This window comes from Prorops nasuta, unplaced genomic scaffold (genome assembly GCF_024137725.1).
Source record: "Prorops nasuta isolate Cenicafe-Biocafe unplaced genomic scaffold, Cenicafe_Pnas_1.2 PNAS00024, whole genome shotgun sequence".
Lineage (NCBI taxonomy): Eukaryota > Metazoa > Arthropoda > Insecta > Hymenoptera > Bethylidae > Prorops > Prorops nasuta.
This window is the reverse complement of record NW_027116821.1, coordinates 3,583,159-3,605,858: the sequence shown is the minus strand read 5'-3', so window position 1 is coordinate 3,605,858 and position 22,700 is coordinate 3,583,159. Positions and strand designations below refer to the sequence as shown.

Below are 22,700 nucleotides of genomic sequence, written 5' to 3'. Positions count from 1 at the left end.
TTACTAAAAGTTTTCTGACTATACTATTATTGAAAGGATACGTATAAAGTTTCTTTCCCATTTTTCAACCATGTAAAGTTCTGTAACTAGTGTATATCTGAAGTACCAATATTTTATAAACGATACAAGTTTTTCCATAAAATTTGCCATAATTGAATTTTGGTTTAAAGCGCCAAATAAAAAATTTTCTTGCAACAAGGCACTGGCAGTGGCACAGTAACACTGTCGAAATTTGGTGATACTGTTAATATAATTAATTATTCTTGAATAGGAGCAATAAAGGAATTTACAATTATTAGTCGTTAATGTAAAGCTATAAATAAAAAAATTCAAAAAAATTGCTCATGCTGGATTTCTGCTGGGTATCGTTTTCACACCATAATACCCATAATACAAATACGGAAAGCAGCGTTGCCAACTCTGGAATGTTGAATTGCTACATTCATCTACATTACATTACATGTCACACAAACTATATATAAATTTGTGTCTGCGACAGCTGTGTGTGTCATGTGTGTCGATTTTCAAGCTATAGCTGGAAAACGGTAAAAAAAATGTGGGCAAATTTATAGGAATAAAATAAACTTCAATAAACACGCTCGCGCTTCCAAATCAAAAGAAAAATATACCCATTGATCAAAAGCTAAGCAATCCAAGAAATCCAAGTATGCATGATGTAGACGACAAGAGTTTGGTAAATAGCGGGAATGGTGTAAAGAAATGAAAAAGCTGAACGTAGTTAAAATATGTAATATTGTAATACAAAGGCCCAGTAAAGGACAACCTGGACAACGTAGTTGTTACAGGCTACAGCGGGATAGTACAAGGACGGTTAAATTGGGACCAGCAACGGACAATTAACGAGTTATTCTATACATTTTTTAAGGTAGTTGGAACCATTTAATTTAAAAAGGAAATCATATTTAAGAATCTAAGTTTGAAGAAATTTTATGTTAAAATTCCAAAAAATTTTAGTTATGTAAATGTATAGAAATATAAAGTTTCTTAGCATGAATCATTGAATAGCTCAAAAACAAAATCTTCGTAATTCATTGACAAACTTTACAGTTTTGAAAAATTGTTAGAATTAAAACAAAAAAAGCAATAGCGAACATAAACATCAAAAGTAGTTCAAGACAGGCGAAAACAGTGTCAGCAAATAGTAAGCACGTTCGTTTCTCACTGCTGGCGCTTCCTTTTTGTGTATATATATGGATTGAATAACATTACGCTTACTTACATCCGCTATGTCGTTTCGTCGTCTGCTATCATCTTTAAGAAGTAATATCGAATTTTTATATATCTCTTTATTCATTTTTAATGTAATCATTAAAATTATTCTAATTGTTACACTTTTATATGAAAATTCTATCTTAAATTTGATATGCAATAATTTTAAAATTATCTAAACGTGATTTTTTATCAAAATATTCTTTTTTTTCTATTAAGATCTGCTTATTTATGATTTTAAACATCATAAGTACAAATTTTTAATATTTTTTGGTCCTAACAATTACCTTCAGATGCGTGACTGCATGGCCAAGAACTGCATGTCTAGAAGAGGTAGCAGTAGAAAAAATATGAAGCAGTTAGAGTGGGAAAGAAAAAATAAAGTTGCCATCACATTTCACAGGTAAATTATAATCACCTGTTTTATTTATAAGTCATTAAATTAGCAAAATTTATAAACCATATTATAATATTCAGATTTCCCAAAGATCCTTTGAGAAGGGAAACCTGGCAAAACATAATGGGCCTAACAGACCAAGTACTTCCTGCTAAAGCTGCTCTTTGTTCTATGCATTTTCGTGCAAATCATATGGACCGCACATCTCTGAGCTGTGTCAGGTTAAAAGCTAATGCAGAGCCTTTTGTAAATATATGTAAAATATTAAAATGTGAAGAATTATTAAAAAAATTCAAATAAATAATTTGCTTTTATCTTTTTAATAGAACGATATTCAAGGTATGAGTGAGTATCCAAGGGAGGGAATGGAAATACCTCATGAGACAGCAAATATAGTAAAAGGTATATACAAACTTTATAGATCCAAAATAAATATATATAAAGTGATAAATTATTTTAATCATAAAGACAATCTAGAGGAGCAGATAAAAACTGATGGAGCATCATCAATGGAAAATAGACCATATTCTCCAGTTAAAACAGAAAAGGATGTGCAATGTGTTTCGGATGAAAGTATGTGTATCTAAGTTTTTTTATTTTAACTCTTTTGATATCTCTATTTTATAGTATTTTCTATTTCTTTATATACAAAGTTAGCCAGATAAAATGACTCAGACCATGGACATAAAATGCTTCTTAATTTTGTAACTATAAGAGATAGTAATTTTTATTATAAGACCTTTTTGAATGCAAATCATCAGACACTTCAAAAAGGTTTTATAACAAAAATTGCTATCTTTTATAGTTATGAACTTAAGAAGCATTTTATGTCCATGGTTTGAATCATTTTATCTACTTAACTTTGTATATAAAAAAGTAAATAATAATTTATATTATTTGTTCTATGTAACATTTAAGCTATAATGTTTTACATAGTTTTTAAGTCACATTTGGATTTAAGTTCTAATCATTTTTGTTATTATAGTACTAAATAAGAATTTGTCTGAAATGAATGTATAATAACAAATTATTTTAATCATATATAAAGGCAATCAACAGGAAGAGATAAGTACTTATACAGCATCACAGTTATATGATGAGCACTCTTATGCAGGTGAGCAGGAAGTGAGTGAACCTCATGTTTTGGGTAAAGGTTAGTACCAAATTTTTTTTCTTTAATTTTTTAAATATTAATTGCAGATTCAGACTTTAAATTTAATTACTAACCATTTGAGTCCCAGGGGCTCTTGAAGAAACCCTGTTAAAGAATCCCAAACAGTGCAACCGTGCCTTCTCTAAATTATGAGAGAAAATCTACACAGTGTTATTACGCTCGAAATATGCTGGGTTATCTAAGATATAACATCTGAGTAGTGCGATCGCACTGCTTGGGATTTTAACAGTTAAGCAAGTAATGTTGCTTTTACACATACATATTTTTAGATTGTTTATTCATTGGACTCATTGCCAGTAACATTAGACTAAAATGTTATAAATTCTGTAAGGATCTTAAAGAGTGGTTTAAAAATAAGAAATTTTACTTTATTTACTAATAGCAAATTATTTCTAGAAGATGCGATTCACATTCTATCGCGTTACCGTTTATAGCAGTACACGAAATTAGTTGCCTTTTTCAATAACTTTGTAGAATAGAACCGCTGTGTTCTGATAGTAATGGAAGTTCGACTTTACAGAGTTATTAAAAAGAAAAACTAATTCTGAGCACTAATTTATCAATACTAATTTTAATAATTAATATTTATACACAAAAATATACAGTGGTTCATTCCATTGAATTTAACAGTTTTCAATCAATTACTAAAGTGAAGCTTGTTAGTGCACTAAACATTGACTCCAGAGGGTGATAGGGATTGAGAATAGTTCCATTTAACAAACTTGAGCAGTTGGACTATTTTCCAACTTGAAAAAATTCGATTTTTTACATTTTTCAATAGTTTAACATGTCTATGTTTGTTTAGTAAATTAAATACTTTAATTTAATCATAATATGTTAATTTCACTTTATTTAGTGTATTAACATTTGGATTTATTTAAATTTTTAAGTAATTGTATAAAAAAATCACGATAAGCAAACATATCATGTTTCTTTAATATAGAAAGTTGAGGTATTATAGGGAAAATACTATAATGATTGGAAATAATTATTAAACAACTGAAAATAAAAGAAAATTTCAAATTAAAGATAATTATAATTTCTCGGGACTACTTATCTTAAACATGTCTACAAAATTATAAAAGCCGTGTGTAACTTGTCGAACTATTACGGATTGAGTACAAAAAGATTTCTGTATGTTCCTAAATAAAGAAAATCTTTGCATTCGAGCAGGGATCACGTGTCTCTCGACGCCAGGAAACCGTTAGGCAATATCTCGTGTATGGCAGTCGCTGCTTGCGTCTAAAAAAATGTAGCACTAATTATATATTTTATTTTGTGTAAATAGATTCATAAATTGTTTTTAATTTATTTTAATAATTTATGTATTTTATTTTCCATTGTAATATTACTTCTCGTAATTTGAATTCACAAGAAAAATTTTATTGTAATTGTCGCATTCACTAATTTCAATCACGTATATAAAAATAATTTCTGTATATTATTTTATTGATATTTAAGGGAACTATTTATTGATTGATGTCTTTTTAGGTTCTCCAGTCACTGTAAAGAAGACGACCGAAGATAAAGGTGTTAACGTTTCACCTCATTTATCTGAAAATACACCACGAAAAGTGTTCTTAAGAACAGTTTTGAAAAATACCAAGTTGAATTTAACTAAGAAAATAAAAACACTTCAACAAAAACAAAGGAGATTGGTAAAACGTTTAGCTAAAGCAAAGGAAGTTTCGAGATCTCTGAAGCAGAGCAATCTTATCAATATCCAACAATTGGAGAATATGATAGACTTGGGTAGGTTCTACAATTATGTATTAAAGTGAACACTTATAAAACAACAGAAAATCTCTACATAAGCAATATTAAGGACACATTAAGATTTCGCGTATACTTTTTTTTTTCAAAACGGACGTATGCAATCGTAAGCAAGAAATTTAATACCTACCTATCTCTCCTAAAAATGATAAGAAACGGTATAAATATATCAGGAGCGGGCCTGGTTTCAGTCAGGTGTCATTACATACAATAAAACAATGTGCAAATCTTTTAAATTATTCATTACTATACTACGTTCATTAATTTTTGATGAAATAGCAATCAGTACATAGAATACATGAATAAAAAATTTAATAGTTATGTATAAATTTAGATGATAAAATTAATAACGATTATGAAATTATTGCTAGTAATACACTTGATGTTTTAGTTAATTGTACTAATGCAACATTGAAAATTCTAATAGGCTGTTTTGTAATTGTTAATGATTTGTTAAATAAAAAATTAATTTAGTCCAATAAGCATTAACAGCTTTGTTCGAGCATAATATTGAGACTCTTGGATGTAGTTTTTATTCAAATAATTTTCGCACAAACTTTTTACGCCTCATCATATAGGAAAAGGTGACCGTTTTTCTTAATTCGTGCTACACGTACTGAAATTAACACAGAGAACGCCACGGAGCTTACTAATGAACTAAAAATAAATTCATCAGTTGTGATTATACACCATAACTTATCTGTTATAGATAATATTTCAACATATATATGTAAACATAATAAAAAATTAATTATGGCTTCACTGGCGATCTTTATAAAACTAGCGTGGCATTCAATGTATTAATGCGCAATTGTCAAGGAGAATATAAAACAATCATTAATGATAATTGCAAAATGAGACAATTAGTATTATTAGTATTTGTATGGAGAATTTGAACGTGCAAGGCTTAAAACTAAAATAAATTGACATTGAAACTAGTAGCCGCGTGCTCTGATACAGGGGCAGAAAATACTGGTGATAACTGCCAGAAATTTTTGCAAAATTCAATCAAAATCGGTTTATTCTCTAAGGAAGATTTAGCAATAGCTCCAAAAAGGTAAAATCGTAAACTGTTGATTTTTTTTTTATTTATATAAGTAAATTTATCTTGGTATTACTTTTAATAACTAATAATGGGGCTTTTTAAAGATTAACTCTACTTTTAATAAACTTTACAATTTGTATGGCTCTCGTCTTACTACTGTTCTACCTTTAAATCTGATTGAACAACTGCTTGTTTTGACTACTAATTTGTGTCGTGTATTTCAGTTTTATAATTGTTTTTCTTTAAACTATCCATAGTTTTTAAATAAATTAGGTACAGTTTAAAATAAATTTGCACAGACCTAAAACAATTAATTAATACGTTAGGTTATACTCATAATTAATTTAAATGTATTCATTTAGGGACTGAATCTCATACCGATGAAGAAAACTGAAGCGAACTTGCGAAAACCGGTGAAGATTTGGCAGAAGAGAGGAAGTATGAGCTATTAAGGAAAATTCTAAATGCCAATGATCCTACCAAATACCAACCTGTAAAAAGATGATCTTATGATATGGAAGAGAATTCTGAGTAAATATTATTATCGCTTTTATAGTTTACTCGTATTTGGATCTTTTATTTTAAACAGTTTTGAAAAGGGTCCATCATAAAGAATTCCAACTGCCAACTCTTCTTGCCAGGATCTTATTAGTTGCAACCTATTATGATGATAAATTATGTTTTTTGGTCAATAATGTGTTGGGTTATACATTATTGAAAACCAGTGAAAATAATTTTTTATGTTTTTCCATGCAGGGTATGTATCTTCTCTTTTTGATCTAATATGGCGTTGTAATGGGAAAAAAGTTTGTAAAATTTCTGTTAGTTTCGCTGCTATGGTCTTGTAGAAAGAAATTAAGCTTCGATGTCACAAATTAAAAGACACAGTCTCGAAGTCCATAATATCGAACGAAAATTCTGAAGCATCGAATATATTTTAGTATTTATATAGTTTTGAGCAACTTCACCCCCCCCCCCCCCTCTCTTTACATTGATGAAATGAATACATCTATTAATTTGGAGCTGTGGATTTTCGCAGATTCTATCCCTACATGTTTTATGATATGATTCCAATTTGTTACCAAATATTAGTCACTGATGAAGGAAATAACATCATTTTTATTTAAATATTTATTGAATTGCCTTGAATGCTCGTTGTAATCAAGATTGTTTTTGCAGAAATTCAGAATTGCTTGATGCTGTCCTTGCAGTAGCTAGCAGAATAAGAAGCGAATAAGACTTATGTAAATATGTACAAGATGAATGAGGTTGTAATAATTGAGAAATATAGTATCAATAGGCACAAACATAATATTTTTTATATTTTACGGGGCTGCAGTGTGTTTGGAAATAAAAATACCATCTTGTTAGTATTCTTAATTAAGTAGAATACAAATTTGAGCAGATTTTTAAACTTATCTTTATTGCAAACATAAACTGTGTATACTAGAATTTGTACATTTTATTAGGATATATATTAAAATACTAGACTTGGCAGTAGGTTTCTTTTGCACTTTATATTTGTATTTCATAACATACGAAAAAACGAGAACAGTAAAGTGAGTTTGGTATATTGAATATATTTTATAGAAATATTCTAATTCTCATGTCAGTCTCTCTTGAGTGTGATCTGTATGGAAAATTTTGCAATTGTAAAGAATTCTCATATAGTGCCCGTCTATTCCTGATTGTTTCAATCTAACTTTGGTTTGTGCTGATATTATCTAGGATAACTGTACAGTTTAAAAAAAAGGCCTTAATATATATAACTAAGATATTTTTTTATAGATTTACATAAATCATTAATTACCTATTTATACAGGGTGACACACACACACCCTGTATATTGTGAGTATTATTGGTATAAATATATCAATAATAATATTCACCCAATCTTACTTTTGTAATGTTGGTATATATTATTAAATTGTAAATTTATAATGAAACGATTAATTTAAAATTGACAGAAATTAAATTCATATATATTTTTAAATAAATTGTTTACTAATAAAAGTTATAAAAAAAATTTATCATTTTTTTATATTCCTAAAATGTATATAGAAACAAGTCATTTGCTTTTCGTTTTCTATAGTTTTTGTTTCATTTTTTATTTCCACTTTCTGTTAAATATTATGGAACTTCTTGTAGAATTTCATCTCGTGTTGCACTTGTAAGTTTTCTGGATTCAAAATAAATACAAACAAATGATATATGAAATAAAGTTATTACCAAATTTATATAGCCATGTATATGTATATGCATATACATATGCCGCCGTTAGGTATATGGCATTTGTGATACATAAAGTTATGAAAGCACAGTAAGATAGAAAATTAGTTGACCATAGAAACTACTACAATAATAAGAAATAGAGTTGACTGATTCTTTATTATCATTGATGTTCAAGGATGTTTTTAAAAGATTTAACTAGGAAGTAAGTAATAATCTTTATACTTAATTTTTATTTGAAAAATTTTATTGTATTTTTTGATTTCTGTTTTACATTATAAACTATAACATTTTCTGCAATAATAATATATTAATAAACAAACAAAGAAAACTAGCTCTATATAAAACCATTATTTCAATGGCAGCATCCAGTAGAGGTAACAGCTATGGGGCTTTTATTTCTCTCATAACTAATATATATATATATATACACACACATAACAAGTGAAAATTTCAAATTTTCAATGTACCTTTTCCTATTATTTTTTCAGGGAGCCCATAAAACTTTGTTAAGTAAAATGGTTATGCAATATATTTAGAAATGCTGCAGACAACCTTTAAATGAATTTAGCACTTGGAATGTTTTCACTGGGCTGTTGGTCTTGGCACATAGAAAACGTTTAGGAAAAATCACTCTTAAGGGAATTTGCACTTAGAAAGTTTGAAATTACTACTTTTAATTTTTTATATATGTAAGTTATATATACCCAGATAGCAATTTTATAAAGCTTTTGGTACTAGATTTAAGCTGTCATAATGACAGTATTTGATCAAAGCGCGTTAGTGGCTTAGGCTTACAATATTTCGCATTCATAGAATATTAGTACATAATAACAAAGTGTTGATTCAACATGCTTAGCTATTTGATTATAGGTAAATTTTCATATTGTTCGTATCACAATGGTTGTGCTATTAAATGTCTAGGTGGATTTTCAATTTCTTTCTTACTTTGTATCAAATGTAACTCAATTTTTTGTGCTAATTGTTCACCTGTTTCTTTCCTTGCTAAAACAATAATAGTTTTTCAATATATATTGCTTTGAAATGACTGTTTATTTGTACTGTAATTTGTTTACTTACATTCATAATGCTTGAATGTTTTAAGAAGTACAGCTCGCAAAGTATTTATAGTTTTTTCAATTGCATCTTTGATATTTCCCTCCAAATGTATATGAGCAAGAAATAATGCAGCAAATAAATCACCTGAGCCTGTGTAGCTAACTGGTATAAGTGGTATATCAATTTTTAAAATTGATTCATCTGAAAAAGAACAGTGGAGAAACTCAATATACGCATTATAGAGTAGTATTTAATATTCAAGCTTCCTTAAATACTAATATATTACTCAAAGTATTAATAATACCTTTTACAGAGCTAACGATTCCCATTAGTTTATCATTCTGGTCCAAAACTTTGGTGGAGGATATAGCGATAATTTCAGGTCCTTTTTCATGCAATTCTTTCACACCCTTTAGAAGTTCTTCAATGCTATCAGTTTTCCTTCCTGTCAATAATCTGTAAAGTATTGTTTATTAATCATTGATGGAAAAATACATAAAGAATTGATATACTTACTCTAATTCAAAATAATTTGGTGTCAGTATATCAGCGAGAGGCACGATTTCATTTTTAAAAATATCTGTTAACTCTTCAGGTACATACATTTTTCCATTATCACCCATTACAGGATCACATACTAAAAATCAAGTATTATGATAATTTTATATTAATACATGCAATGTATTATTTCAATATAAATTTTTAATGTTTAATATACCATATATTAAATTAGGATTTTTTGCTTTTAAATCATTGACGAGTGATGCTACTCGTTTAAGAAAAGAAACGGATCCTATATATCCAGTCAATAAATGTGTATAATTATCTAAATTATTTTCGGATAACCCAGTCACTAAATTTTCTGTAAAATAACTGAATTTAAATAAATGAAAATATATTACCCCTGTAGCAAAATGAGTCCCAGTGTCATCAAAATGACAAGATTTTTGGTCATAATAATATTAAAATTACAATTTTTGCTATTGGAGTATATATATTATTAACGCATTGACTACCAACTAGGAGATAAGTCATAGTTTATGTTATTATTCAGAACACCTATTATGATGAATCATTTCAGACTCTATCCAGGAAGGAAAACTAAAAATTAAGGTTGGCTTACATCAACAGATATTCTTTTTAATCAATAAGAAAATATAAATGTGCAGAGTTTATAGTAAAAATTAAAAAACAAAATAATATTTGTATTGTTTATGATCCTTAAGAGTACTGTGGCAGTCAATGTGTTAAAGATAACTGTGCAAAAGTAATAATCTTTACCTAGATCGCTATCATCCAATACTTGGCCTTTAAAAACTTTATAGCCAGTATGATTTGATAGTTGTACAGAATTAATAGCATCAACTTCGAAACCTAAAAGCTAAAACAATCTATCAATAAGAAATTTTACTGAATTTGACAAATGTCATTAAGTAAAACTAAAGAATGTTAAATAAATAAATTATACGAATATTAATATATAATCATATTGCTTTTAACATAATTAAATAAACTTACCTGAAGGGGGAATGTGGCACTTTTATTTCCTACGTAACCCGAGACAACATGACTTTGAATAGAAAGGACACGTGGATTTTTTGAACAAGACATTTTGTTCCGTCACTGTAATAGCACCAGTCAATATCTATATCTATTTAAGACCGTTTCGAAGTTCTTTTTATTCTTCGTACAAATCACAAACACCGTAAAAGTGAAGTTAATATACAACTGCCAAACTGTTCTGTTAGTTTATTTATAGAGATGTGCATAATATGTATATTACATGGCCTAATTCCAGAATAATTAACAATTGTCCCTTGGATTCTGTATAATTAAACAATGTTGTCTGTTAACGTTATCTAATTACAATGTATGAAACTATCATATATGTACGTACATACTTAGGTCACATCACATGGAGGTACATACTACAATAACCATATAATAATATGAAATTGCACAGGGGCAAATGTTCATCGTTCATTGTTATTCACTGTTTTTCAGTGTTAGAGGCGCCCTCACGGTAACATTATCTGGTAATGTACAACTGTATAGGCTTAGCCGGCTTAGCTAATGTAGGTAATGTGTGTTATCACTGATTTTCGAAATTACTTGAAAGGGTACATTATTCTCTTTTTAGAAGCCGTGTATATTTCTTCTATACAAAATTTTCTAACTCTAACTTGTCGTGAGATATTTGCCAGGCCATTTATAGATGCACATCCTGTATAAGCCTCTCTTTCTCTCTCTCTCTCTCACTCAAAAGCTTTTCAAAACCCTCCTTTTCATTTTTTAAATTCATCCCGTCGTTTACGAGATACTTCGATTTAAAAGAAAACGTGTATAGTATACTGTAATAATTTCTTACGTAATGTAAAGATAACAAGATATCACAAATTCTAGATAACATATCATATTGATTAATTACGGTAGCATTGATAATAAATTAAGGCAAAGTTCAAGATATTATTGATACTAAAAGCGCTGTTAAACATAACAAGCTCTTTAAATTATTATAAATATACCAAATAAATTAATTCGAATAAATTCTATAACATTATCTATAATAGCATAAGATTTCAAAGTCATTTAGAAGATATAAAGTATAAATTGTCTCAATCGTTTCATTAACAGAAATTACTTTTAACTTTAATATTTTCCCGTACAGTACATGCATGTAAGAAAAAGTACACATGTTCTGTAAAGGTTTTTATTAATTGTGTAGTAATTTTCTACAAATGCTTAGGGGGGTCAATATAACTTTTATTCTCACTTCAAATTATACAATTACAGACTTAAATTTTTATAACGTTAGTTCATTCATGTGATTGATTAATTTCAAGTGAAAATTGAAATTTTTTATGTATAAATACATATTTGGTAGTGAATCGAGAGATCATCTCGAGATCGTTCTAATAGTAATCTGTTTTACCCTTCGACTTTATCCATTTTACCGTTAAAGCAGTGCTCAACGTTGAAGTTATTCTCAATGACGTTATTTTAGTTATTTTATACTAGTGATGTTTCTTAAATTGCATGTGGCGTAAGTGGCGTTTCTGCTAGATGGAAAAGTATGGCGACGTGGGTCAACGAAAGGTTTCATCGTGAAGAAAATACCGACAGTACCAATGGAAATTTTGATAATATTCTTGTGACACATGATTTGCAAGATTGCATAGATGACAGTTTGGATTTACCCAGTTTTGGCAAAGTTTATCAACAAACAAATGATTTTGATTATAAAAAGTGTGTGGAAGATAATTCTTCTATGAAAGAGAGGCTACTTGATGACAACACTGGGTATGCTTATTTCAATATCTTTCTATATTTAAACTTCAATTAATTAGTAATAAATATTTTTACACCGCTTTAAAATTGTATTTTATTATTGAAAAATTCTATACATCATTCAGCTTTACTCAACAGAAAATTATATTCCGTTTGTGGTGGCCTTTCCTTATAAGGACATTACATATTTTGAAATTGGACCTTTAAATCCTATATCTTTATCAACCCATCGTCAATGTTTAAAATAAATATTTTTACAATGTATTTAAGTTTTTTTATTATATTATTTTATTTGAAACATTATCATAAATTTCAAATCTGATGACATTCAAACTTTATTAATTTTGTAACAAAAGCAGTTTGGAGAAGCTATGTAAGAAACTAATTTTTCTCAGATACATTCATCATACTATTAGCCATGATCAGATCTATATGCGAATACATCCTGGGCAAAATAATTCTATGCCAGATGATCCATCTCATGCAATTATTACCATTGAAAGCACTGATCCAGATACAAATCAAAAACATATTAGTCGATATACCTGTGAATATGATGGTTGTACTCGTTCATATAGTACAGTTGGAAATTTACGCACTCACATGAAAACTCACAAAGGTAATGTAACACTTAGCTTATTCTAATTGTATGTTATTTCTATACAATTAACTATGTTTCTTACTATAATGTTTTACTGTAACAATTAAAATGTTTACTAATTTACTTATTTGTCACAATAACAAGCATTTCTAACTAGTTGCTTCTTCAGGATTAATTGAAGGTAGGAAACTAGTGCTGTTTTAAAAATTAAATGAATAATTAAATATAATTGCAGTTACTAACTATATTTAAAACTATTATTATCATAAGAGGACTATTGCCTTAAATTGCATGATTTACCCAACATAATCAAATAGGGCATACAGCATTTTTAAGAGTAGGGAATTCTCCAAAATTTCAGGCGAATATCGGTTTAAATGTACAGAGCCTGGTTGTGGCAAGGCATTTCTTACATCGTACAGCCTAAAGATCCATATTAGAGTACACACAAAAGTTAAACCATTTGAATGCAATCATAATGGATGTGAGAAGGCATTCAATACCCTTTACAGACTGAGAGCTCACCAAAGACTTCACAGTGGCAACACCTTTAATTGCGAAGAGACAGGCTGTGTTAAGTTCTTCACTACTTTAAGCGATCTCAAGAAACATATTCGTACTCACACTCAAGAAAGACCTTACAAGTATGTTCCTCTGTACTCCATTTACTCTACCCCGCAGACTTGTTTTTTGCACTTCTAGAAGTTAATACAAAACAAAGTGAAAAGATTGCACATGCAGATATTTTCCACATGTAATTTTTTTCAAAATGGAAACAAACAAAAAATAATTATTAGTATTCTAGGAATATATTTTAATATCTAAAGTTTATTTGATAAATAAATAATAAAGATAATCATATTTTAATCAGCTTTACATTATTTTTTTGAAGGTGTAGAGAAAAGGGATGTGGAAAAGCTTTTACAGCCTCTCATCACTTAAAAACTCACAAAAGGATACATACTGGAGAGCGTCCATATTTGTGTACACAAAATGATTGTAAAAGATCATTTACTACAACTCATAGTTTAAAAAGCCACTTAAAGACTCATAAAAAATTAAGCAATGAAAGAATCGTAAGTATTTTAGCAATAAGGAAATATCCTTTCTGAATAGTTTTAAAAATATGTATTTTTTTTAGCAGCAGAAAGAATCAATATTTATTAAATCTAAGAACCAAAGACATAATATGCTGGGAATAGCAGCAGCAAGTGAAGATAATGATAAAAATGCAGCTGTGACATCTATTACTATAATGCCCATTAATTCTGGTAACGATCAGAATAATAGTAGTTTAGATTATATGGCACCTGAAAGTGAAGATACTGCTATACCAACAGGAGCCTTTAGCATTTTAAACAAAACATCAGTTAACAAAGAATTACAATACAGCTCGGATAAGGATGAAGAAAGGAAATCAAAATTAACAGATGTACCATATATTTCTATGATAGATACTATTGGTGAAGAAAATTATAATGGGCAATCTATTATTGATGAATATAATCCGAAAAAATTTAATGCTGTTGATAATATAAATATTGTACAAAAAAACTTGATGAATGTTGAAAATACTGAAAATATTCAATATTCTTCAATGTCTACAAATAATATGTTGAATAATTCAACTGTAGATCAGCTTGAAACTAATTCAATGAATCTAGAGCAAAATATTTTACAGCATGGTTTACAGAAAACTATTGCACATATTGCTGAAAACACAGAATTTATAAACAATTCAGAATCATACAGTATTGAATCTATTATTTCTGATAAAGACACCTCGAAAACTAATCAAGAGCCAACTATTATAGTAACACATAACAGACAAGAATTATTTAATAATAGATTAGAAGGAATTCCATATACCAATGAAGAATTGGGTCAAAATAATAACATGAAAAATTCGGCATTATTAAATTCTGTTATCAATGGACAATCTGAAGCTCTTGAATTGGCAATAGCATCCGAAGAAGAATTTCCTTCACCATGGATGGATGTAATGGAATTAGCTAGTTCACCTACTTTAAAGACACAGCCTTGGCCGGAAATAAATGCATTTCCAATAGCAGTTCAGTCTTTCGTTGATTTGATAGGACCAGAACCCTATCCGCTAGAGGTAGGGAATCCACTACAGTCAGCTTCACTGTCTCCAGAAATTTTTGATAATATAGATATAGGGAATATTGTAATAAGCGAAGAAAGTATTAGTTTGGAAAATACTGAAAATTCTTTGAAAAAAGAAAATGGAAAGATTAAAAAACGAAATATACTACAAGAAATTACAGCTGAGGCAGATATTTGTAATTGTGAAAATTGTCAATGCAACCATTTGCAAGATTGCCAAAAAAGTTCAACCAATGAATGTACAATTAATAATCCGAAAAAGGAAGTACAGAAAAAAATTGTTAGTGATTTTGTCTCATCATTAAAAAAAGATTGTTGCTGCAATGAAGAAACATCTGCCAGTTGTAATACATGTTGTGTGGTGATCTGTTTAAAAACTTTGCAGCAAATGCAAGAAATTTTTTATCGTGCTTGTTGCAAGAGTAATACTAATTCTTGTGATAAAGAAAAGCTTTTAACATCTTTAATGAAAAGTGCCTTGACCAAAAATAAATGAAGCTACACTTTTACAATTACCTAGTCACATAAAGCAATACAATTTTTTAGTAAGAAAACGTGATTTACAACGTACCTTACTAGATGTTTTATAAAATATAAATCGCCTCTGTAGCAAGTTGAAGCATAAACAAGATAATTAATATCCTTTAATGGTATTATACTATAAAGTGCCATATATTTTTGACTTGGCTATTGTTAAAAACGTATTTCTATTAAAATTTAACCATTGTTAATATAATTAAAAGATTTATAGTATCTTGTCAAAAATTTGCATAAATTTTTTTATGCTAATTTTAATTCAGCAACGTTTTATTTATTCACTTTAAAATGATAGAAACCTCTAGTGTATTGGAGTGCATACAATTAAAAAATTATAATATTTAATGAACATTGCGCTCAAATATTTGTATAGTAGTATTTGACATTAATTAATTAATATGTTTACAAGAAAATTGTATGATTACACCATTCTGTATTTTGTGAAAACAATGTTTTGTCTTGTCATTATTTAGACAGTTATGTTTTTAAAGTTTTTACACATTTTACATTGATCATGTTGTTTTAGCGTGCAATTTATACAATTTAGTCAATCATAAACCATGAAAGCTTTTGTGTATTTTACTGTAATATTGAAACAACAAATTAGAAATAATAAATAATTTATCAAATTTTGTAATTCTTATTTCTCTTTAACTTGCATATGTATACAGGATTTCTCATTCTAATTAATTCAGTTAAATATCTTGAAAAAGTATAAGAAAAAAATGCAAACTTTTAAAGTCATAAATCCCATAAATTTTTGGATTAATTATAATACATTTATATAGTGCTTTGGAAAGTTTTTGGAATTTTTACAAAATAATTTTGCTTTCCTTCCAAGCTTCTTGAGATATTTGGTTGGACGAATTAAAATAGGGGAAACCCTGCATAGGTATAATAGAATTTTGTATTGAAAGTGTTTTATTTTATAAATAAAATCCATATAAAAACAGATTAATATTTTTTATTACTGCATTGTTATACAGTGACAATTTATATAAGATTTCTAGGACTTACCGACAGTTTAAATTATTTTTTATGACTTCATTAACTTATGCAGTAGCTAGTACAAGAGCTTCTGCTACTTCAACGGCTATCGCAGCAGATGCTTTGTCCTCCTCTGATGATGCAGAGGCAAGTTGTTGCTGAGCTTTGCTCAAAATATCTCTAGCAGCAGAGCCATCCAAATGCTCTACCGGATGAGCTTCTTCGGCTAAAATCTATGAATCAAAATTGTTTATCAGAGCTTATGCAATTGTAACAAAAATATTGTGAAATTTACCTGTACGCTGTTATCTTCATTAATTGTGATGGAACCTGATGAGACAAATACTTTTTTTGTTTCACCACTTTCTTCGTATACAGTAACAACTCCTGGCTTGAGGACAGCTAACGTTGGTACATGTTTAGGCAAGATACCAAAGGAGCCAGAAAACGATGGTACATCTACTTGTCGAATTACACTTTGATCATAGAACACCTAATGCCAATTTTTAATTATAAATATTGACTTTGATTAAAATTCATTAAGTTTTCAGTTAATTTGTTATTGACTAATCTTTATGAATTAATAATTGCTAGTTTACCTGATTTGCTCCAGCAAATGTAAATTTCATCTTATCACTAACTGCAGGAGCATCAGCATAGGATCTTGTTTGTGTACAAGAATACCTTAAAACAGGTCGCAACGATCGCAGAAAGGTATTCATGTTGATGTTCTAAAACAACATTTTTGCAATTATAAGAACATTAGCTAGTCAAAGAGTGGACATTAAGGCTGTTACATCACAAGAAATCTATGTATAACCTCAATCACTGTCTTTTCATAAGTTTATAGTGCTTACACGAAAGTTATGTGGATAAAGGGACTTGCATTAACTGAATAATTTAAATATAATCAATGGAAAATATTATTAGACTTACTGTCGGCTTAATTAAACGCTTTATATGTTAAAACTAGGTGAAAAATGATAATTCTAGCCAAACTATACTTACGTATAGAACTGGTTAATTTAAAGTCGTCTGACTGAAGGTAGATGGTTGCGTGCGTGTTGCGTTGCGTTTGTGTTGCGGTTGAAAAGAGCAGCGGAAAGCACGTCTACCACTACGTGGGCGCGCGTTTCCCCACTACAATCACAAATATTATCAGTGTTACCAGATACAGTAATGAAGGCGCGCTCATTCAAACGGCTAAAATTAATGTAATCAAATACAATTTATTCTTAAAGAATGAATACATTTCATTTTATCGATTGATTGTTAGTCGTATTTCGCTTTGAAATGTCTTTTTCTATAACAGTGCACGCTTTCACATGAGCAGTAAATTTTTATTGATATATAACTAAATTTAGTCATTATTATTGTATTAGGCAAGAGAAAAATTATTTTATTCAAGTTTTATTAGTATTTTTAGAGCACTTAAACTATATAATCGCTGAAATTTTCAAATTTAACTATAGCAATTTTTTAGATTTGTATCGTATTAAGGCATGACTTTGTATACATATACACTTGCATGGACGTGCACTTTCAAAATGCAAGCGAGGTGTAATGCTGATCCACTATTCATTACTTCAAGATATTCATTAGTCATCTAATTTCTGAAGGTTTTCTCACTTTAGCTTATCAAAACTAAATGCAAATTGGATTTGTGATCTTTGTGGATTTATGTGTTTGTGTGTGCGTGAAATTTGTACAATCTTTAAAAGGAAATAATTATTATCAATATGAATCCATTATTTCTCTAATATGTATTAAATAACCATTAAAAAAATAACAAAGAACGGATTAATTTAATTTTCAGTTAAATTTATTTCTCCATGATTTTCACTTGCAATCCAAAGATCCAAATTTGGATTGTAACCCCCCCCCCTTTTAGCCATCCAATTATTCTTCTTAAATCAAAGAAATTTGACTGAGCAGATTTACAATTTGATCTAATATAACTTGAAAGGCAAGTAGCCAATGCGCGTAATAAACGTTTATGGCAGTATGCGTAATCATATTTTGTATAAAGGTTATAAGTACTTAAGAAGACATGTCCAAAGGTACTTGCGAAGTCTCCATTAGTACTAAACATGGGTTTTACTGCCAATATAAAAAAAAACAATGTAAAGTAAAACAAATGTTGTAAAATATTAATAATTAATAATGAAATAAGCATATTCTCATTGTTTATCTTTATTACTTCAAGCAGCAACAATTTTTATTTTAATATTTTTTTAAATTACATACTAAGATAACAATTATAAAGTCTTATATAATTTGATATATAAAAATGATTACTTTTTATATGTTTAATTGAATGTTTGTAGATTTTAATTACAGCACAGCTGTAGGACTTTTACGAAGAATTCTTGCATAAATTATCCATATAACACAGAAAATTGTACCGTCTATATGAAAATGTAGAGCAACTCACAGCCTCTTGTAGCATCGAATAGAACTATATGACTAAAAACTAGATGGAAAAGAAATAATCGCATTAATTTTGAACTAACGGCAATACAATGTTCGTGCTTTCTTCCATTTGTTGCAGAAAATTGAGAAATGGAAAAATAGACTCGAGGAAGAATTAGGCATCGATTCCGTCGGACGATGTATCCGACATATGTTCCATATGATTCTGATGCCTCGATTTGATGTGCCTCTCCAAATCCCTTCGCCTTACCAAAACTTTCCCGCAAAGTTCACACCTATAAGGCGTATCACCATCGGCATGCAAACGAACATGCTTATTTAAATTGCTTGGATCTCCGAACGGCCTAAGGCAGAATTTGCATTTTAAGGGTTTGTACCCCGTATGCGTCCTTGAAAAAAGAATCATTGAAGATGACGCGAATATTATCAATGCTGTTTAACTAGAATAATTCTCTTTACATACCTTATGTGAATTTTTAGTCCATATTTTCTGGAGTAAACCTTTCCACAATAAAGGCACAGGTGACCTCCTTTGGATTTGCCAAGGTTACTGACGATGCTCTCCATCTGAGCCGCGTGCACATCCGTTCTTGTCGGGGCTGGAGGGGGTGGTGGTGGTGGTGGTGGTTGTACATGATAGAGGGCGGTCTCTCTCAAAGCGATATCTTCTCTCATCGCGACAGTACTACATTGAAAAGGATGCGCTTGATTCATATAAGGCTTGAAGGCTGAGTGCCTCTGGCTCAAGGTTTTCCTTATAGGCGATAAAGGGGTAGGCGATTTGGGTGAAACGTGCGTGGAGGATGATTTTGGGGAGGGATTGTTGGAGGAGGATGGTGATTCTTGATTGGAGGACGCGGGTGAATTATTCGTTACCGAGGCACTCGAATCCATCGTTTCAACCAAAACAGGTGATATCCTGTTTAGCGAATGATTCAATTCGAATTTGAATGGTGGCCGGGAGGGGAAGAAACTTAGGGATATGCCAGTTTTCAGCGGTGAAAGAAATTCTTTTGCCAAAACGGTCCACAGGTGATTGCTGTCTAGTCTATTGCACTTGAGTGCTAAATGGATCTTTAAAGGATTAGGATTTTCGAAAAGATTATTGCACACGTGACAGATGTAGCGATTTTGACCTACAAATGGAGGGTTTCGATTAGACTTTTGTTTCTTTTCATTATATATATATGTATATATATATATATATATATATATATATATAGATATCTTGTTACAAAACGAATAAGCTATACGTGCCACGGTATTTCTATCGTTTCTTACCTTGAATGTTGGAAGGTGTCAGGAAGGGCATGTTTAGCATCGCAAGGATATTCTCGGTGAACCACATAAGCAATGGCTCCCCTGGTGCGATGCTTCGTATAGTTTTAAGGATCACTCCTTTATCCGTTGTCATGAGCAGTACATTACAGCTGTGACAATCCTTGGCCAAAGTTACGATTTTCAGCCAATAATGCGTGCTCACCAAACCATCGACGCAGTATAGCTTGCCTCCGGCTTCGGCCACTTCGACCTTTGTCAAAAAGTATCGATCAATTATCGGTAGAAAAGAAGTAAACAATAAACAAACAAAAAAACAGAAAAGACACAAGAATATGAAAGATGTTTCGTATACTTACATACTGAATGATGGAGGTGTTTTTTTGCGATAGTTTATTGACATCGATGATCTCGGTAGAAGCGTCCCTTCGGAGGACTCCCGCTGCCCGGACGGAAGGTCGACCGAGTCTTCTTTGGGACAAGGTCGTTCTCTCGAGGGCCTGGATACTCATGGCGAGTGAGCTATCCGCTAAGATTGGGTACATAACTGAACACGCAGCCTCCATTCGCTACTGCGCGCCGAGGTGTGTATGTGTGTGTGTGTATAGGCGTGTGTGTATTTGATCTTGCAAGGTAAACTCGGTACAAGGATCCAAACGCGCCTAAGTACACCTCGCCAGGTGCAAAGAGCGCGAGATCTCGAGTCGCGCGCGAAACGAGATGAAGAAAAATCCAGGCTTTTTCGCCGTCACTGCACAAATTGGAAGCTCTTTGCCCAAGCACACTTGGCAATGTTGGCGCTGAAGCGCGTGGTTCGACCTGTAACGCCACCGATACTCGATCTTGAAGCGGAGCTCCGATCTTCCGAACTGTACGATTCGTATACTCTACGTTGCTTAAATAGATTCGAGGGCGGTCTCCTCTCCGGCGAATAGACTGTTGCCCCCTTCCCCTTAAACGCCGCCATCCCATTGCTTTTCCGACTCCACAGTATACGCGTAATTGTATTTAAAGAGCTATCTAGGGGATAGTCCAACTTTTGCTTTGTGATTTTACTATTGTGGCTCCGGTGGCAGGATCGCTTCTGCCCAATCTCATTGGCGAGGGTTGTTTGGGGGCGGTCGCGCGCGCCTACCGTAAGGTGCATCTAATTTTGTGGTGGGGATTCGAGATTCTCTCTTATCGCGCACTCATCCCCCCATCCAACCCTCGCTTTTATTATTAACAACGATTAACGCAACAATTATTCTCTCGCGTTCTGTCGCAACGATCAAATTCAACAATTTTCCTTTCGTTCATTGATTTCCTCGAGAGTCGTCGCTGTTCGAAATATTTTTCGTTAATTTCAACGATAATTCCATTCAACTTTGCAAACTATGACTATTGTTGTAAAGTTACATTGGAATGCAGCAAAAAATTTAAATAGCTATTATGAAAAAAATTGTTGCGAAATTGAACATTTCAATTGTCGTGGTTTACCAAGTTATTCACGATTGTCGCTGTAAATTTAACATAAACAAAAGAATCATTTCGCCTCGATATTCATTCATTTCCTCTAACTTGAGCCGTTCTTCGGCAAGGGTTTCGCTTTGAATTAACTCGGAGCGTGCATGTCCCTTTGTTAAGTTACCGGTTTTCCACTAACAAATAGAATAGTACCGGTTCTAATTCGGTATATATATACGAATATAAATAAGATGGTAAATCTCGTGTGTTGGAAGAACCAGGAAAATGTGTCATTGGTGGCGACAGGGCGTCTGTCTGGCTATTCGCATCAACTTAATGACATTTTACCTCAAATATTGCTAATCTATTTGACCTGCCAAGAGTTAAAGTCTCGGAATCTACGAAGCAGGTATAAAGTAGGTGCCACGTCGAACTGTTGAGAAATCACATTCTCCGAGGATCTTTGCGAGAGCAAAAAGTATAATACTGCGTGCGCGTAATATATTTTGTAGCTGTACACACGTATATAGTCGTACGGGTGCTCGCAAGGTCTTCCGCGCGAGGATGGAGAATTTTGCTGGGCGTCCCGCGTCACCAACTTACCGGGACGAGATGCTGAAGATTCGATAGGGCTGTAGGGCTGTAGGGCTATAAAAGCTTCATGTGAAAGGACATTGTTTGGCTCAGCTGCAATCCAATGGGCGTCTCGTTGAGTACGGGGGGTGGGGGGATCCTGTCGAAAGGTGCATCTGAATCAACGCTTGATTAGGAAATTAAGTGGTTCATTCTTCTCGCACGCGTGCGCGCGATTACAGGAGCGCGATGTCATCTGAATTTTCCTAATCGCCCACCGATCTATCCACTCTTCGGCCCCACTCGACATAACTGTAATAATGAGTATCCGAAACTTTTTATGAACTCTCTGCTCCCGCGAGTCAAGGATCAGTCGCGCGAGAATATATAAGCACGAAATAAAAAACGACCAATGCCTTTGACGACTTCAATATTCGTGATCCGGCCCGATCGATCTTCAGCCTCGCCGTAGGACATTATGTTTATACCTCGCTAATATTTAGCGAAAGACTGTGCGTAATGA

General features: G+C 31.3%; 5 protein-coding genes across 15 annotated transcripts; 2 read left to right on the top strand and 3 right to left on the bottom strand.

Moving 5' to 3' along the window:
- Nucleotides 1-555: 555 nt before the first annotated feature.
- On the top strand, nucleotides 556-7,580 carry LOC136781763 (THAP domain-containing protein 2-like). 7 transcript variants are annotated; one of them, XR_010823987.1, is made up of 9 exons: nucleotides 556-886; nucleotides 1,524-1,633; nucleotides 1,708-1,873; nucleotides 1,954-2,029; nucleotides 2,096-2,200; nucleotides 2,676-2,780; nucleotides 4,293-4,553; nucleotides 5,982-6,150; nucleotides 6,799-7,580. XR_010823987.1 is itself a non-coding variant. In XM_066740760.1 (9 exons), exons 3-9 carry the CDS (start codon nucleotides 1,524-1,526, stop codon nucleotides 6,011-6,013), a joined length of 855 nt encoding a protein of 284 aa, XP_066596857.1. In that variant the 5' UTR covers nucleotides 575-694; nucleotides 768-886; the 3' UTR covers nucleotides 6,014-7,580. The 7 variants fall into 7 exon arrangements, 4 of the variants coding, with proteins under 4 accessions (XP_066596859.1, XP_066596856.1, XP_066596857.1 ...); XR_010823986.1 differs by having other exon boundaries at nucleotides 6,209-7,580; XR_010823985.1 differs by having other exon boundaries at nucleotides 5,982-6,376.
- A 503-nt stretch (nucleotides 7,581-8,083) lies between these two features.
- On the bottom strand, nucleotides 8,084-10,567 carry LOC136781698 (pyridoxal kinase-like). 3 transcript variants are annotated; one of them, XM_066740659.1, is made up of 7 exons: nucleotides 10,426-10,567; nucleotides 10,189-10,288; nucleotides 9,626-9,769; nucleotides 9,424-9,544; nucleotides 9,212-9,363; nucleotides 8,929-9,108; nucleotides 8,084-8,853 (listed from the first exon to the last, which is right to left on the bottom strand). In XM_066740659.1, exons 1-7 carry the CDS (start codon nucleotides 10,516-10,518, stop codon nucleotides 8,744-8,746), a joined length of 900 nt encoding a protein of 299 aa, XP_066596756.1. In that variant the 5' UTR covers nucleotides 10,519-10,567; the 3' UTR covers nucleotides 8,084-8,743. The 3 variants fall into 3 exon arrangements, with proteins under 3 accessions (XP_066596756.1, XP_066596757.1, XP_066596758.1); XM_066740660.1 differs by having other exon boundaries at nucleotides 8,084-8,849; XM_066740661.1 differs by lacking the exon at nucleotides 9,626-9,769.
- Nucleotides 10,568-11,684: 1,117 nt separating this feature from the next.
- On the top strand, nucleotides 11,685-16,262 carry LOC136781697 (uncharacterized). Of its 2 annotated transcripts, none has more exons than XM_066740657.1 (5): nucleotides 11,685-12,207; nucleotides 12,591-12,814; nucleotides 13,158-13,440; nucleotides 13,689-13,872; nucleotides 13,941-16,262. In XM_066740657.1, the coding sequence occupies exons 1-5, from the start codon at nucleotides 11,981-11,983 to the stop codon at nucleotides 15,417-15,419; spliced, it is 2,397 nt and encodes a 798-aa protein (XP_066596754.1). In that variant the 5' UTR covers nucleotides 11,685-11,980; the 3' UTR covers nucleotides 15,420-16,262. The 2 variants fall into 2 exon arrangements, with proteins under 2 accessions (XP_066596754.1, XP_066596753.1); XM_066740656.1 differs by having other exon boundaries at nucleotides 13,938-16,262.
- A 146-nt stretch (nucleotides 16,263-16,408) lies between these two features.
- On the bottom strand, nucleotides 16,409-17,506 carry ATPsyndelta (ATP synthase, delta subunit). 2 transcript variants are annotated; one of them, XM_066740664.1, is made up of 4 exons: nucleotides 17,456-17,506; nucleotides 17,047-17,178; nucleotides 16,743-16,940; nucleotides 16,409-16,680 (listed from the first exon to the last, which is right to left on the bottom strand). In XM_066740664.1, the coding sequence occupies exons 2-4, from the start codon at nucleotides 17,167-17,169 to the stop codon at nucleotides 16,513-16,515; spliced, it is 489 nt and encodes a 162-aa protein (XP_066596761.1). In that variant the 5' UTR covers nucleotides 17,170-17,178; nucleotides 17,456-17,506; the 3' UTR covers nucleotides 16,409-16,512. The 2 variants fall into 2 exon arrangements, with proteins under 2 accessions (XP_066596761.1, XP_066596762.1); XM_066740665.1 differs by having other exon boundaries at nucleotides 17,384-17,478.
- Nucleotides 17,507-18,867: 1,361 nt separating this feature from the next.
- LOC136781855 (transcription factor hamlet-like) lies at nucleotides 18,868-20,724 on the bottom strand. Its single transcript, XM_066740861.1, has 4 exons — nucleotides 20,518-20,724; nucleotides 20,162-20,411; nucleotides 19,344-20,016; nucleotides 18,868-19,269 (listed from the first exon to the last, which is right to left on the bottom strand). The coding sequence occupies exons 1-4, from the start codon at nucleotides 20,722-20,724 to the stop codon at nucleotides 19,035-19,037; spliced, it is 1,365 nt and encodes a 454-aa protein (XP_066596958.1). The 3' UTR covers nucleotides 18,868-19,034.
- Nucleotides 20,725-22,700: the final 1,976 nt, after the last annotated feature.

Bases quoted from the DNA above. Each gene is read 5' to 3' on its own strand.
- LOC136781697 (XM_066740656.1), top strand. From the start codon at position 11,981: ATGGCGACGTGGGTCAACGAAAGGTTTCATCGTGAAGAAAATACCGAC. The intron at 12,208-12,590 runs GTATGCTTATTT...AATTTTTCTCAG, and splicing joins CTACTTGATGACAACACTGG to ATACATTCATCATACTATTA. The intron at 13,441-13,688 runs GTATGTTCCTCT...ATTTTTTTGAAG, and splicing joins ACTCAAGAAAGACCTTACAA to GTGTAGAGAAAAGGGATGTG.
- LOC136781698 (XM_066740659.1), bottom strand. From the start codon at position 10,518: ATGTCTTGTTCAAAAAATCCACGTGTCCTTTCTATTCAAAGTCATGTT. The intron at 10,289-10,425 runs GTAAGTTTATTT...AGATTGTTTTAG, and splicing joins GTGCCACATTCCCCCTTCAG to CTTTTAGGTTTCGAAGTTGA. The intron at 9,545-9,625 runs GTATATTAAACA...CTTGATTTTTAG, and splicing joins AAATCCTAATTTAATATATG to TATGTGATCCTGTAATGGGT.
- ATPsyndelta (XM_066740664.1), bottom strand. From the start codon at position 17,169: ATGAATACCTTTCTGCGATCGTTGCGACCTGTTTTAAGGTATTCTTGT. The intron at 16,941-17,046 runs GTAAACTAGCAA...AATTGGCATTAG, and splicing joins CATTTGCTGGAGCAAATCAG to GTGTTCTATGATCAAAGTGT. The intron at 16,681-16,742 runs GTAAATTTCACA...TTTGATTCATAG, and splicing joins ATGAAGATAACAGCGTACAG to ATTTTAGCCGAAGAAGCTCA.
- LOC136781855 (XM_066740861.1), bottom strand. From the start codon at position 20,724: ATGGAGGCTGCGTGTTCAGTTATGTACCCAATCTTAGCGGATAGCTCA. The intron at 20,412-20,517 runs GTAAGTATACGA...TTTTTGACAAAG, and splicing joins ACACCTCCATCATTCAGTAT to GTCGAAGTGGCCGAAGCCGG. The intron at 19,270-19,343 runs GTATGTAAAGAG...TCTTTTTTCAAG, and splicing joins GGACTAAAAATTCACATAAG to GACGCATACGGGGTACAAAC.
- LOC136781763 (XM_066740759.1), top strand. From the start codon at position 1,524: ATGCGTGACTGCATGGCCAAGAACTGCATGTCTAGAAGAGGTAGCAGT. The intron at 2,201-2,675 runs GTATGTGTATCT...TCATATATAAAG, and splicing joins GCAATGTGTTTCGGATGAAA to GCAATCAACAGGAAGAGATA. The intron at 4,554-5,981 runs GTAGGTTCTACA...GTATTCATTTAG, and splicing joins GGAGAATATGATAGACTTGG to GGACTGAATCTCATACCGAT.